General features: G+C 40.4%; 1 protein-coding gene across 1 annotated transcript in view; it reads right to left on the bottom strand.

Moving 5' to 3' along the window:
* Positions 1-14464, bottom strand: part of ZNF131 (zinc finger protein 131) — a gene marked incomplete at both ends in the record, with an annotated part of 37001 nt that extends 22537 nt beyond the window's left edge. The window contains 3 exons of the mRNA XM_080701990.1: positions 1362-1506; positions 12925-13026; positions 14341-14464. Of these exons, the coding sequence (XP_080558116.1) occupies positions 1362-1506; positions 12925-13026; positions 14341-14464 (371 nt within the window). The remainder of the gene's footprint in view (positions 1-1361; positions 1507-12924; positions 13027-14340) is intronic.
* Positions 14465-15056: the final 592 nt, after the last annotated feature.

Raw genomic sequence — 15056 nt, 5'->3', positions numbered from 1 at the left:
GAAAGCTGGCTGTGAACCTGTAAGCCTCCTGTCTCCGTCTCTCAAGTACTTGTATTACAAGTGTGTATCACTATGAATAGTTTCCCTAATATTTTCTTAATATCTCCTAGAAGAAATTTTGTTTTAATATCAAGAATTGTTCCTTAGCATTAGATCCATTATGACTCTAAAAAAATGAATAATGTAACTGAATATTTTTTCTTTTTCTTTGTATTAAATGCTCCAGAACTCAATGCCAGATGTAACTCATCTAGCAAGTATATAGATATAAATGGAATGCACTTATATTATAATGTTTCTAATTAAACTATCTCCTTATCCCAACCTGGCTTATTTATTTTGCTGGTACTGGGGGTGGAACCCAGGGGCTTTTCTACCTCCAGGCTATATTCCCAGGCCTATTTTATACTTTATTTGGAAACAAGGTCTAAGTTGCTGAGAGCCTCACTAAGTAGCTGAGGCTGGCTTTGTACCTGTGTGATCCTCCTGTCTCAGCCTCCTAAGCGCTGGGATTACAAGTGTGCGCCACCACACTATGCTCTCACCTATTTATTTTGCCTTCACTAATTTTCTTACTGATTTCTAAACAGTACTATGTTAGTCTTTGTAAGACAACCCCTTTGTAGAATATAATATGGCTTGATACAAATAATTTACATCTTGAACTCAACAAAAGTTTATAGGTACTCAGAGAACTCCTACAAGAGTTGCATAAATTCTCTATTTTATTACATACCAAAGATGCTACTTTAATCTTAGTACATTTTTTGCATAAGAATAAGAAATCAAATCCAAGTGAATAATTATCCAGAAGGATTTTATGGATCCTTATTTATTTATTTTGGGTGGTACTAGGAACTGAAGCCAGGGGCATGCTACCTCTGAGCAGATCGGGACTCATTAAGTTGTGGAGGGCCTAAGCTGCTGAGGCTGGCTGTGAACCTGTGATCCCACTCTCTCCATCTTCCAGGTACTAGGACTATAGGCATGCACCACCACACCTGGCTTCTTCAAATATTCTTAATTTCAAATGCCAATTCTTTTGTGTGTATGTGTGTGGGGGGGTGTAGTGGGGATTGAACCTAGTGACATTCTACATCTGAGCTCAACCCCAGCCCCATTTTTTATTCTTTATTTTGAAACAGGATCTAAGTTGCAAAGGGCCACACAAGTAGCTGAGGCTGACAGCAAACCTGCATTCCTCCTGTCTCAGCCTCCCAAGTACTGAGATTGTAAACGTGCACCACTACACCAGGCAAAATGTCCACTCTCTAATGGCATGATACACATTATAGTCCTGACCAAGAGTGAACATGCCTAAATATGACTATGTGCACCTCACTAACAAAAAAAATAATTACCTGACTTCAAGTGCTTTGATAGCTTCTAGCATTTGTAGAAACTCTGCTGCTTTCCATACATCATTGGCTTCTTCTTCTCCTTGTATCATTAATTTTGCTGTATATGTGAACTCAATTAAATGACGGAAGGCCATTTTACTAACACCTGTAAAAAAAGATGTATATTAGCATGTGTTCACAATAATTTAAATCTTATACTATATAGTAAAGAAAAAAGTATTTTGGAAATTCATTACTGTCATTAAAATTTCCTATAAGAATTCTCATTAATGGTACAATTAATGTCATACCAAATTCCAACACTACCTGGTAAATTACTTTTAAGATCTTTCCCAAAGATTTGTGAAGGCTCAAAGTTCATACAGGCAGAATTTTTAACAGCTGTTGCATAGGGCAGAATTTTTAACAGCTGAGTAGTATTCTATTGTATGTGTGCATCTATATGTATGCACATTTTCTTTATTCATTCATTTGTGGATGAACATTTATACTCTTTCCACATCTTGGCTACTATCAATAGTGCTGCAAAAAGTACAGGAGCGCTAATATTTCTTTGAGATGCTACCTTCAGTTCTTTTGGATTTAATGCCAATAAGTAGAATTTATGACTCATATAGTAGTTCTAGTTTTTTTTAGAAACTCTCAGTTTTCCATAATGACCATACCCAATCCTACCAATAGTGTGGAAGGGTTTCAATTTCTGTCTTCACCAAAATTTATAGTCTTTTCTCGATAATACTCATCCTGACAGTGAGCTGATGCCTCACTATAGTTTTGATCTCCAATACCCTGACAACTGGGGATGAGAAACATTTTTCCCACACCTGTTGGCCAACTGTATTAAATCAAGTGGCTTTTTTTTTTACTACAAGTTTTTTTTTTTACTATGAGTTGTAAGAGTATTTCTCCCATTCAATAGGCTGCCTTTTCATTGTTTCCTTTGCTGTACAAGCTTTTAATTTGATGAAGTCCACGTGCTTGTTTTTATTGCCTATGCTTTTGAAGTCATAGCCACAAAATATTTAATTATGACCAGGGCCACTTATTGGTCTTGAGATGATCATGTATGTGCTGTTTATTCTTTGTCAAAGTGATTTATCACACTGACTTTTGTATGTTGAACTACCCTCGAACCCAAGAGTAAATCTCACTTAGTCATGATGTATAATCCTTTCAATAGGTTGTTAAACTTAATATTTTGATGAGACTTTTTGCATCTATATTCATCAGGAATATTTGGCCTATGGTTTTCTTTTTTTACTGTCTTCATCTTGTTTTGGTATTTGAGTAAAACTGATTTCATAAATGAGATCTTTTCAATATTTTTGAAAGAGTCTGAGAAGGACTGGCATTAATTCTGTAATGTTTGGTTAAATTCATCTTAGTTTTTTTTTTTTTTTTTTAATGGTAGTACTGGGGATTGAACCCCAGTGTGGTCTACCATTGAACTACATCTCCAGCTCTTTTCGAGATAAGATCTCACTAAATTGCCTAGGCTGGCCATGAACTTGCAATCCTCCCACCTCAGCCTCTGGAGTTCTAGGGACTACAGAAATGTACTACTGTGCCTGGCTGTTAGGAGGTTTTTGATAACTAATTCAACCTCCACAGTAGGTCTGTTCAGACTTTCTATTCCTTATTTACTTATTTATGCAGGTCTGGGGATGGAACCCAGGGGCATTCAACCTCCAAGCTACACCACCTGACCTGTTTTTTATTCTTTATTTTGAAACAGGGTCTCACTGAGTTGCAGAGGGCCTCACTAAGTAGCTGAGGCTGTCCACAAATCGTGATCCTCTGGTCTCAGTCTCCAGAATGCTAGGATTACAAGGGTGCGCCACCATGCCTGGCTCTTCATGATTTAATAATAAAACTTTTTTTTTTTTTAATATTTCCCCCAGGCTCAACTTTACCTGTTCTGATCATTACAACTCATGGATATCTCCTGGCTATATCTTACTTGGGAGACCTAATTTTTTTTATCTATACACTCACCTTATAGTATCTAACAGGGCTTCCTAAAACACAGGCATGCAAAGAAGTGAATAAATGACTAAAAATACTTTTAAATTAAGCTTTCGTGAATATCACTTTTCAAGTTTTGTGTTTAAAACTTAGTCCTAGCCAGGCATGGCTGAGAAGCTGAGACAGGAGGGTTGCAGGTCTGGGGAAAGCCTTAGCAACAAAGTGAGACTCTTAGCAATCTAGTGAGACCATGTTTTAAAACAAAAAATTTTAAAAGGGCTGGGGATGTAATTCAGAGGTAGAATTCTCTGGGTTCAATCTCCAATACCAACAGCAACAACAACAACAAAACAACACACACACACACACACACACACACACACACACACACACACACACTCTCCCAACCCTTCCTGGGGTTGATAGCCAGTATTCCCCCCGACCACCACAGGCACACACATAAAATAAAACAGCCGAGTGTGGTGGTTTGTAATCCCAGTGCTTGGGAGGCTGAGACAGGATGATCTCAGGTTTGAGAAAAACCTCAGCAACTTAGGCCCAGCTAACAAAATACCTTTCTAAAAACAATGTTTAAATATTTACTAAAGTAGACTAAGTAGAATGAGATTATGATTTTAATTAAAAAAAAACCCACATATATAATGCTTACATAAATTGGGCATGGTGGCATAAACCTGGAATTCAAGTACTTGGGAGACTAAAACTGGAGGATCACAGGACTTAGTGAGACCCTGTTTCAAAACAAAAAGTAAAAAGGGTTGGGGGCATAGCTCAGAGGTAGAAAGCCCTCAGTTCAATCCCCAATACCACAAATCAAAAAAACAAAACAAGCAGCTGGGAGTGGTGGCGTACACTTGTAATCCCCGCACTTGGGAGGCTGAGACAGGAAGATAACACAGGTTCAAAGCCAGCCTCAGTTACCTAGTGAGACTCTCAGCAACTTAGTAAGACCCTGTTTCCAAATAAAATATAAAATAGGTCTGAGTATAGCCTGGAGGTAGAAAGAAAGTCTCTGGGTCCCACTCTCAGTACCACCAAAAAACAAACAAACAAAAAAAGCATATATATGGCACAGCTTAAAATACAAGTATTAAGTGAATGCTCAAAACAACTCACTGAGATAGACATTAAGTGATGAAAATTAGGTGTGACTCTTAAGTATATGATTACAGTTTTAAACTTTTCCTTCTTGCTTGGAAAAGTCTGAATATCCAGGACCTCATTCACTACAACCTATTTTTCATAACTCTAAAGCACTCCAAATCTCATTCTTTATTGTGCATACTAATATACATCTTGCCCTTTATTTTCTGAGGTAGACTTTGTGCATGCTAGGCAAGAAGTCTACCACTGATCTACATATCCTGAGACTCATATCTTGATCTGTAGGAATAATTTTATTAGAAAGGTTTACTCATGTATTAGGTATTTGCACTATTTTATGTACAAAATTTCAATACTATCAAGAATCTCAAAAATATTAGGATATTATACTTCATCTATTTTCTCCTACAATCCACAGGGCCTGCTGACAATCTCTGGAGACTTTTTTTTTGGGTGGTGTTACTAGGGATTGAACTTAGGGTGTTCACCTCTGACTTACCTCCCCAGACCTATTTTATTTTTTATTTTGAGACAGGATATCACCAGGTTGCTGACAGTCTCATTAAGTTGTCGAGGTTGGCTTCGAACCTGTGATCCTCCGGTCTCAGTTTTTCAAGTACTAGTATTATAGGCCTGTACTACCATCCGTTGAGATGTTTTACTTGAAGTCTACATGCCACATTCTGTTAACAAAGCATGTCAAGAAATGCAATGTAACTTGAAGAATTAGAACATCTGCCGCTTGAAAACTGACCTTTAGACATTTTTCTCTTCTAACAACGAGCAATATTAACATTCCAGAAAACACAATTTGGTTGAAGGCAGGAAAATAGTTTTCAAGCCAGCATGGTTGCCATCTAGCAACTAGCAGTATTAACATTTGGGGGAAAAACTGGTGGATGGTAGCAAGCCGGGTATGGTGGTACACACTTGTAATCCCAGTACTTGGGAGGCTAAGACACAAGGGAAGGTTGCAGGACAGCCTCAGCAAGTAGGGAGACTCATCACCCTAGCAAGATATTGTTTCCAAATAAAAACAAAATAGGACTAGGGGTATAGCTCAGAAGTATAATGCTCCTGGGTTCAGTATCTAGTGTCAAAAAAAAAGATCAAAGCAAGGAAATTTCTTTTAAGAAAATTAGAATGTTTACTGTTTCTAATGGTTCATCTATATTTTTATCATTTATTCTAATGCTTTTTAATCTATTCATTTAGACAACAGTCTTAGTGAAAGATATCAACAATACCTGATGTTTAGTAATGAATTTCATATAGCCTTAATATGTGTGTGTGAAGAGGGTACTAGGGATTGAACCCAGGGGTATTTTATCTCTGAACTACACACATAGACCTATTTTATTATTTGAAAAAAAAAAAAAAAGGTCTAAGTTGCTAAGGCTAGCCTCAAACTTGCAATCCTCCTGTCTTTAACCTCCCAAGTACTGGGGTTACAAAAGTGTGCACCACCACACCTGGCACCTTAATAAGTTTTATATCTAAAATTATTTGCTCAATATTTTTATTATTTCTTATTTTTGGTACTGGGAATTGAACCCAGGGATGTTCTACCTCTGAGCTACAACTCAAGCCCTTTTTATTTTGAAACAAGGTCTCATTAGGTTTCTGAGAAGCTCACTAAGTTGCTGAGGCTGGTCTAGAACCTTCAATCCTCCTGTCTGAGTCTCCTAAGTACTGAGGATTTTAGGAATGTGCCACCACACCCTACTTGCATACACCTCTTCCTCACTCAACACCATATGGAATCAATGACAAATCTTAATTCTGTCTCCCTATTCTCTCTCATACATAGTCAGTATCCTATTGATTCTACTTTCCCAAATCACTTAAAATCAAAAGTTTCACAGGCATGGTGGTACAATTTGTAATCCCAGCACTTGGGAGGCTAAGACAGGAGGATCACAGATTGGTGGCCAGTCTCAGCAACCTAGTAAGGCCCTCTTCGACTTAGTGAGACCTTGTTTCAAAATAAAAAACAAAAGCCGGGCGTGGTGGTGCACGCTTGTAATCCCAGCGCATGGGAAGTGGAGACAGGAGGATTGCACAGGTTCAAATCCAGCCTCGACTACCTACAGTGAGGCTCTCAGCAACTTAGTGAGACCCTGTATCCAAATAAAGTATAAAATAGGTCTGGGAGTATAGCCCAGAGGTAAAAGAGCCCCTGGGTTCCACCCCCAGTACCACAAAATAAAAAAAAACAAACAACAAAACAAAACAACAAAAAGTAGAGCTGGGGGTGTAGCTGAGAGGTAGCATGCCCCTGGGTTCAATCCCCAGTATCCCTCACACACACACAGTTTGTCAGTAAAACTTGGTCAGAATTGGCATAAGACTATGTATAGTCTTTATCCCACTTAGAATAAATATTAACATGTCTGGTTCAGAAATATTAATATTTGGTTATCGCATCCCTAAGGCTCTGACCAGCAGAGCCTAGGGAAGAAACAAACGAACGCCGACTCTGTTGATGAAGCTACTTCCTCTTTTAATGCTCCTTCTCAATAATAATAATGCTGCTGCTGCTGCTGCTTCTTCTTCCGCTGCCAATGCGCACAGCAGGCAAATATATATCAGTCTCATAACCCTTCCCTCATCATTCCACCAACCCCAAGCTTCCCACAGTTAGGGCATGCGCATTTCTAACCCTCTCATAGGCGGGCTGGTGGTAGCACGAGGCGCTGCGTCACCCGTAGGGCGCCTGATAGGGCTCACTGCGCAGGCTCAGGGCACCGCCAGCCTCGTGACTTGGCTGCAAACCTAGGCGCCATCTTGAGTCCACGCTGGCAACAAGCCTGGGTGCCATCTCGGTCCAGCCGAGTGGGCCCCGACATTTGGTTACCCTATATTTCATTGAGATTATATAACACATACAAACTACCTTACCTTTAGAAATTTTTTTTTTTTTTTTTTTTTTTTGTGGTACTAGAGGTGGAACCCAGAGGCTTTCTACCTCCAGGCTATACTCCCAGACCAATTTTCTATTTTATTTGGAAACAGGGTCTCACTAAGTTGCTGAGAGCCTCACAAAGTAGCTGAGGCTGGCTTCGAACCTGTGCCGATCCTCCTGTCTCAGCCTTCCAAGCGCAGGGATTACAAGCGTGCACCACCACGCCCGGCTTAGAAAATTTTTGAAATCTGGAATTATAAGAAGCACATTTAGCCTTCAAGGATTTTAATAAAGAGTTATAGACTTTGTTCCCAATCTTGATTGATCAGAATCAGCTGTATATTTAATATGTATTGGTTTTTGATCTTTAGACTCACACTTGAAACAAGGATTTTTTCCTTTCAGTAAGCATCTCAACAGCTTATGTGACCACCCCAATGCTGTCCTAGGAACAACCCCCCAACCTAATTAACTAACATGAACCAAACTGATAACACCTGCCCAGGTAACTGAAGCAGTAGACAATGTGTTGCTGTGAAAATATTTCATTCTCTATCAGAGACTAGTTTGGTAACTTAGAAATCATAGGACTGTTTAATTTTCTTATCAACCCCTTATTCCTCTCATAACAGAAGTATGCAGAACACAATTTTTCTAAAAGCATATCTGAGGAAAATGCTAATAATATCTTAATCTGAATCTCCTCCAACAGCAACACTTAGAAAAAAGCAATAAAGGGACAGTATTCTGACATTTCTCTAGTAAGTTTTCCCAGCTGGTAGAAAACTATTCAATGTTTGAACATTGCTTTGTCCTTGTGATAGTAGGGGCTAAAATATTGGACACAATGGTAAATTTGCCATTAAAGAGAAACCAGATGATTAGGGAGTTGTGGTTTCAAGAAAATCAAAAAGAAGCCAGGCGTGGTGGCACACACTTGCATTGTCAACATTTGAGAGGCTGAGACAGGAGGATTGCAGTTCGTGGACAGCCTCAGCTACTTACTTAGTGAGGAGGTTCTTTAAAACTCACTGAGACCCTGTTTCAAAATAAAGAATAAAAAATAAGGCTGGGGATGTAGCTCGGAGCTAGAATGCCCCTGGGTTCCATCCCTAGTACTGGAAAAAAAAAAAAAAAAAAAGATTACACGTGGGGTGAATCCAAGTTATAAAACTGAGCTAGGATGCTACTGGTTTCAAGGGCAACACTTTGAAGTCAAAGCTTTTAAACAAAGATAACTCATTTCTCTATGGAAAGAGAACAAGGAGAGACTTCTCAGCTTCCATCTGTTGAGTTTATATTTAGCATATGTTATAATTTGATTTATATGTATATGTGGTTCTAGGGATTACGCCTGGGGTGGTTCCACCTCTGAGCTATACCCCTAGCCTTATTTTATTTATTTTGAAACAGAAACTTACTAAGTTGCTGAGGTTGGCTTTGAACCTGTGATTCTCTTGTCTCAGCCTTCTAAGTATTGGGATTACAGGCGTGCACTGCCATGCCCAGCTGTCTATATACAAATGTGCATACATTTATATGATATGTTTTTTACATACGCATCCTTTATTTGCTTCTATAAAATCCCATTAGGCAGTGGTCTTAAACACTGACGCACATTGGAATCATCCTAGTGTAGTGCTGCTCCAACTCTTCTGTTCAAAGAGAATCATTTGGGGATCTTGTGATTGTTAGTCTACAATTCTAACAATCCCACCCAGCACTAGTCTTCAGAAAACACCCTGAATAACAAGGAGCCAGTAAACCTTTAAGTATAGATAACTGGATCCTATCCTTGAAGATCTACTTAATTGACTTAGAGATACAGCCTGGATACTGGCATTTGTAAACGTTCTCTGTTCTCCTGGTGTTTCTAATGTGCACACCTAGAAGTCACTATTATTTTACAGGCAGGGATTTGAGTTCTGGCTAAGACAGTGAAAGTACATGCACACTACATGCTGCCTTGTCTACTGATTACAAATAAAAATCCTGGAAAAAAAACATAAGCAAATATACAAGGACTCTGAAAGCAGAAAGCAAGCAGACTGGGGAGAGAAATAATAACTCAAAGAGGAGTGAGTTTTCTGGGTTTTGTTTCTCCTCCCGTATCACCCAGGTTAGACTTGAGAGCCCAACTTCAATACATAGCAGTGGGTGGAGACAGAAAAAAATTCCAAGAGAAACTCTTCCTGGCTAGAGAACCAGGAAAGGTCATAAAGGAGGAAGGGAAAGGAGTGGAGAGGATATTTGGTAATTTTTCTACTCTCTCAATCCTGCCTCAAGACAAATCTTAGTTTTGAGGCTACACATATTGCTACCAACTAAACTCAAGAGCTCTCTCCTCTGACAAAGAAATTAGGAAAAAGACTATGATCTGAAGAGTATGGCAAGAATTCATATTTTTCCCCCCTCTACCTTTTTTCTGTCACCACATTGTCCAGAAAACAGACCCACCTATGGGAAGTGTACAAGAACAAAGAAAGGCTAAAATCCCAGGTTTCTAGCCAGAGAACCACAAAAGAAGCTTGTGGGAGTTTGAGTGGGGGAAATCATGGAAAGAAGGGAGTCAGAAAAAGGTCCTCTCAATCCTTATATGTGATCTAGAGCTCCTATGTGAAGCTGTACTGACCCAAAGCTGGTTAGCAAAGGCTTTGAGAACTGCACTATGACATGGACTACCAACCAGGTCCTAGGGCAGCATACGTGGAACCAGGAAAGCACTACAAAGGTTTAGAAGACTAAAACGAAATTGGATCCACAGCCAAAGGGCAGTCTAAACCTAACCAGATTGACTGCCTGCTAAAACAAACAAAATAAATCATTCTCCAGAGGATTTCAACAGCATCCAGTCTTGTAACATACTATTAAAAATGTCCATGACATCCAAAGTTATTTAATATACTTACAGATTTAAAAAGAAAAAAGGCCGGGTGTGGTAGCACATGCTTATAATCCCAGCATTGGGGAGGCTGAGACAGGAGGATCGTGGTTTTGGGACAGCCTCAGCTACTTAGTGAGGCCCTTTGCAACTCAGTGAGACCCTGTTTCAAAATGAAGCATAAAAAAATAAGGCTGGGGGTATAGCTCGGAGGTAGAATGCTCTTGGCTTCCATCCCGAGTACTGAAGGGGTGGGGGGGAGCAAAGATAGATATCTACAGTCACACAACTGACAAAGAGTTAATATCAGGACTAAAATTCAGGTTTTCTAATTATGGGCTGTAGCTTTCTTTACAGTCTGTCACTTTCTTTACAGTGACCTTGCTGGACATTAGAACAATCCCAGAGTTTAAGGTTCAAGACACTAAGCCAAATTCATTCTTTTTTTGTCAGTACTTGAGATGGAACCCAGGGGCATTCTACCTCTGGGCTACAAACCCAGCCCTATTTTTTAGTCTTTTTTTTTTTTTTTTTTTTTTTGTGGTACTGAGGATGGAACCCAGGGGCTTTCTACCTCTGAGTTACACTCCCAGACCCAACTTTGTATTTTATTAGAAACAGGGTCTCACTAAGTTGCTGAGAGCTTCACTAAGTAGCTGAGGCTGGCTTTGAACCTGTGCGATCCTCCTGTTTCAGCCTCCCAAGTGCTGGGATTACAAGCATGCGCCACCACGCCCAGCTTCCAAATTCATTCTTTACAGTGGAATCTGGACAAATTACAAGAACATAAAGAATTCTTTCCACCTTATCATATACAACTAAAATATTGAAGGCTTAGCAGTGCAATACCATAATGGACTCAGGAGGCCAGAGATATTGAGAAATTATTTCGACTAGCCATTATGAGCCAGTTAATCTCTTTTTTTCAAATGAGACAGATATGCAACTGAGGTACTAATTAACCTGCCTAGGGTTAATTAGCAAGCCTCAGATGAATGAACTGATGGAGTCCTACACTACAGTAAAGCCAATACCACCCAGGCAACTAGATTCTCACTTTAGTGAACTCTGAGGATTCCCATTATGCCTATGCTCTGTCCATCATATAAAAGAAAATTTAACTGCAGATTTATAAACTGGAACATACTAAAATAATAGGATATTTTTAACTCTTTGTTTTCTTTACTCCCTTAGGCATCAAATTTTTCCAAGGGAATAGTGTTTCTAAGCAACCTATTTATAACAAAGAATACGTATGCAGTAAGAGATAAACCAAAACTAAAAAACCCTGACAGAAGCTTAATATTCTGTATTTACATAGGCAAATGGACTTATTTCCTATTTTAAATTTTTTGAGAGATGGGATGAAATATTGTAGAAGCAAAAGACAAAGCATCATAATTAATAGCATAAACTGAATCTCTTGCTAGCTGGAGAACCTTGGGCGTGTAACCTTTTGGACCCTGTTCCCTGATGTGTAAATTGGAAATAACCACTTAACTCTTTAAAAGATCAACAGAAGCCTCAGAAAACAAACAAAATACATAGCACACTGCTTGTTGCTTGGCAGGCTATTAGAAAAAAGTCAAGCAATTATAAAAATGATGTCTAATTAATGATATCCTTCCCTTCTACACATTCTGTACCCGCTAGAATTTCCTCTGAATGCTACTTTACTTCATCTTTCCTAGCCTTTTCCAGGTTATAGGAACAAATTTCACCTTATGCATGTAATCTGTACCTGTTAGTACATCACCTACTTTTGCTGGTACAGAGACCACGCCTGTAACTTAAAAGAATCCCCACCAATTTGAAACATAAGCTTACTAAAAGATGGTAGTTTACTTTTAATGTACGTTTGCAAAAGGAAATAACTGGTTTCAACAATAAAAAAAGATATCTTTTGGAGAGCCACACCTAAGAGTTTTCCTGGCAAGCCATTCTACCAAGCTCTTTACAGAAGTTACGAATTCTCAGTGTCAAAAGAACAATTTAGGCCGGGCGTGGTGGCGCATGCTTGTAATCCCCGCGCTTGGGAGGCAGAGACAGGAGGATCGCGCAGGTTCGAAGCCAGCCGCGTGCGCTGGCTTAGGAGACCCTGTTTCCAAATAAAAATGTAAAAATAGGTCTGGGAGTGTAGCCCGGAGGTAGAAGGGCTTCCAGGAACCCCAGTACCACCAAAAAAAAAAAAAAAAAAAAAAGAACAATTTATCTAGCTGCTTGACAGGAATTATTGATGCCTATTCCCTATGGTGTCTAGCTAAATTAACTATTTAAAACTTACAGAACTCAGCTGAGCTACTTGGACCCTGTTTCAAAATAATAATAATAATAATAATAATAATAATAATAAGACTGGGGTGTAGCTTAGTGGTGGAATACCCCTGGGTTCAATTCCCAGTATGGGGGGAAAAAAACAAAACCCTTAAAGAACCAATTATGAGCCTGGCATGGTATTACAGGCTTGTAATCCCGGTACTAGAAAGGCTGAGACAGGTGGATTACAGGTTCTCAAAACAGCCTCAACAACTTTTGAAACTCAGTGAGACTCTGTTTCAAAATAAAGAGTAAAAAAGGACTGGGGATGTAGCGTGGAGGTATAATGTCTCTGGGTTCAACCCCCAGTACCACACCAAAAAAGAGCCAATTATGTTTGCTAAGTGTTACAAATTTTAACAAGAACTTACCTTCTATCTCCACCAAAGGTTCCTGAGTAAACTCCTGAAAGAATTTGTAGAAGAACTTACTGCAAGCAGCCAAAACAGCCTTGTGGGCCTTAAAAGGGTGTCCTAGGTAGAAAGAGGGGAATGGTATCATATGCTTGCTTGCACAAAAACCAATGTTAAACTAAACTATAAAACACCAAATTTTCGCTTCATAACAGTTTTATTTTTATATAAGTATTGAGCCAAAGTCAGAATATTCTTGTCGGCTATTTTGGAAATTTTTCATACAAATTAGACATAAAGTCAAATCTTATTTCAAAATCTTTAAGTCGAGTGTGATGGCGGATGCTTGTAATCCTAGCATTCAGGAGGCTGAGACAGGAGGATCTCAGTTCTCGGACAGCTTTGCAACTCAGTGAGACCCTGTTTCAAAATAAAGAATAAAAACAGGGCTGGGGGTATAGCTCTGAGGTAGAATTCTCCTGGGTTCCATCCTCAGTACCACACACACACAAAAAAAATAAATAAATAAATAAAAAGCAAAAAAAAAAAAAAAAACCAAACCAGTATTAGTTCAGTTTTTACAAAGTCCAGTTTACAACACTATGTAAAGAACCTCCTAACACTTTCCGTTACTTTCAATTAAGTAACAAGCAGCCTATTCTACTAAGTTGAAACTGCTAAACATAAAAACAATGCAAAAAGTCATACATCATTAGGAAGGAGAGATGAAAAAACAATAGAACACACACATAGTTGGATGTGTCTGTGATGGAAAACTTTTCAACCTAATATATGGAAACTCGGAAAACTTTTCAACCTAATATATGGAAACTCAGTCTACGACAGACTTATAATAGCTTGTGCAGAAAAGCCTATTTTTTACTAATCAAAAAAGATACATAGCCAAGGTGGGTATGCCTCCATTATAATGACAACAAATACTACTGATAAAAGAGCTCAACTTGAGGGGCTCCCAAAGCAGTTAAGAGCACAGGCAAGGAATCTCTCACGCCCTCCCTTCAAGACCATTTGGAAAACTAGAAAGGTATCACACTTTCCCAAATGACTGCTGTGAGGGACATCTCAAAGCAGCTTACCAACAAGAGGCTATTAAACATTTTGAGATACATCTTCTGTATCTTCAACTTCATTATCTTGTACTAACAAGTACAAAGAGAATACTTCAACACGCCACAAAAAGTTAAAATGTGATGAACACGAGATTGTACTGCGAGCAGGACTGGCCAACCAGCTTTCTGCAGCAGAGTCTAAGACAGGAGCAGACACTGACAAGTGCCCTCTGGTCCCAATGCAACCCTCCACAGACTTCAGCAGGGAGCCCACATGGGGTGGGCTAAGAAGGTGGGGGCAGGTGGCAGAAGGAGTAAAGAACTGAAGCCACAAATCTGCCCCTCTACCCATTACCCTACCCACCGTCGACAATCAGGGTGATGTCGGTAAACCGGTCCTGCTCTCGCTGTTCATTCAATCGGTCCAGGATCATTTTATGATGTTCAGGAAACTCCTGAAGGCATTCCATCGTCTCTTCAGCCTCCATGGCCGTCGGGTTGCTCTACAAAAGAGTAGCATGATAATGTACACCCATGAGCTCGAGCTGGGAAACAAAACCCCTAAAGCACAAAACAACAGCAACAAAAACAAAAAAAACAAAAACCCAGGACCGTGAAAAGAAGGGGGGAGGGTGAAGAAAGACAGGAAGGCGAGGGAAGAAAGAAAGGCGAGCCCGGGGCGGCCGCGCGTCGCGGGCCGGAGCCGCGGGACTCCGCGCCTGACCTAATTGGAGTCGGGAGACGCGAGCCGGAGCGGGGTGGGCGCCGCGCCGGAGGCTCGGGGCACCGGGGCGCGCAAGTCCGGCCGGGGAGGGGACCCGGCGGCCGCGGCGGCCCTCTAACCGCCCGCCGAGCCCTTCCGCCCGGCCCGGGCTCCCGCCGCCCCAGGACCCGGTCCAGCCCGCGGCCCACAACGACTCCCGGGTCGCCTCTCTCTCCCCCTCCCTCCCTCCCTCCCTCTCTTCTCCCCCGCCCCAGCCCGGCCGGCACTCACTCAGGGAAGGAGGAGCGGCCCGGGCCTGCGCGTCACTGACGTCGACGTGCTGCGTCACGGCGTCGGGCTCCGGCCGACGCGGCGCC

This window comes from Muscardinus avellanarius (genome assembly GCF_963383645.1).
Source record: "Muscardinus avellanarius genome assembly, chromosome: 1".
In the NCBI taxonomy this organism is placed as follows: domain Eukaryota; kingdom Metazoa; phylum Chordata; class Mammalia; order Rodentia; family Gliridae; genus Muscardinus; species Muscardinus avellanarius.
This window is presented reverse-complemented; position numbering and strand designations above follow the sequence as displayed.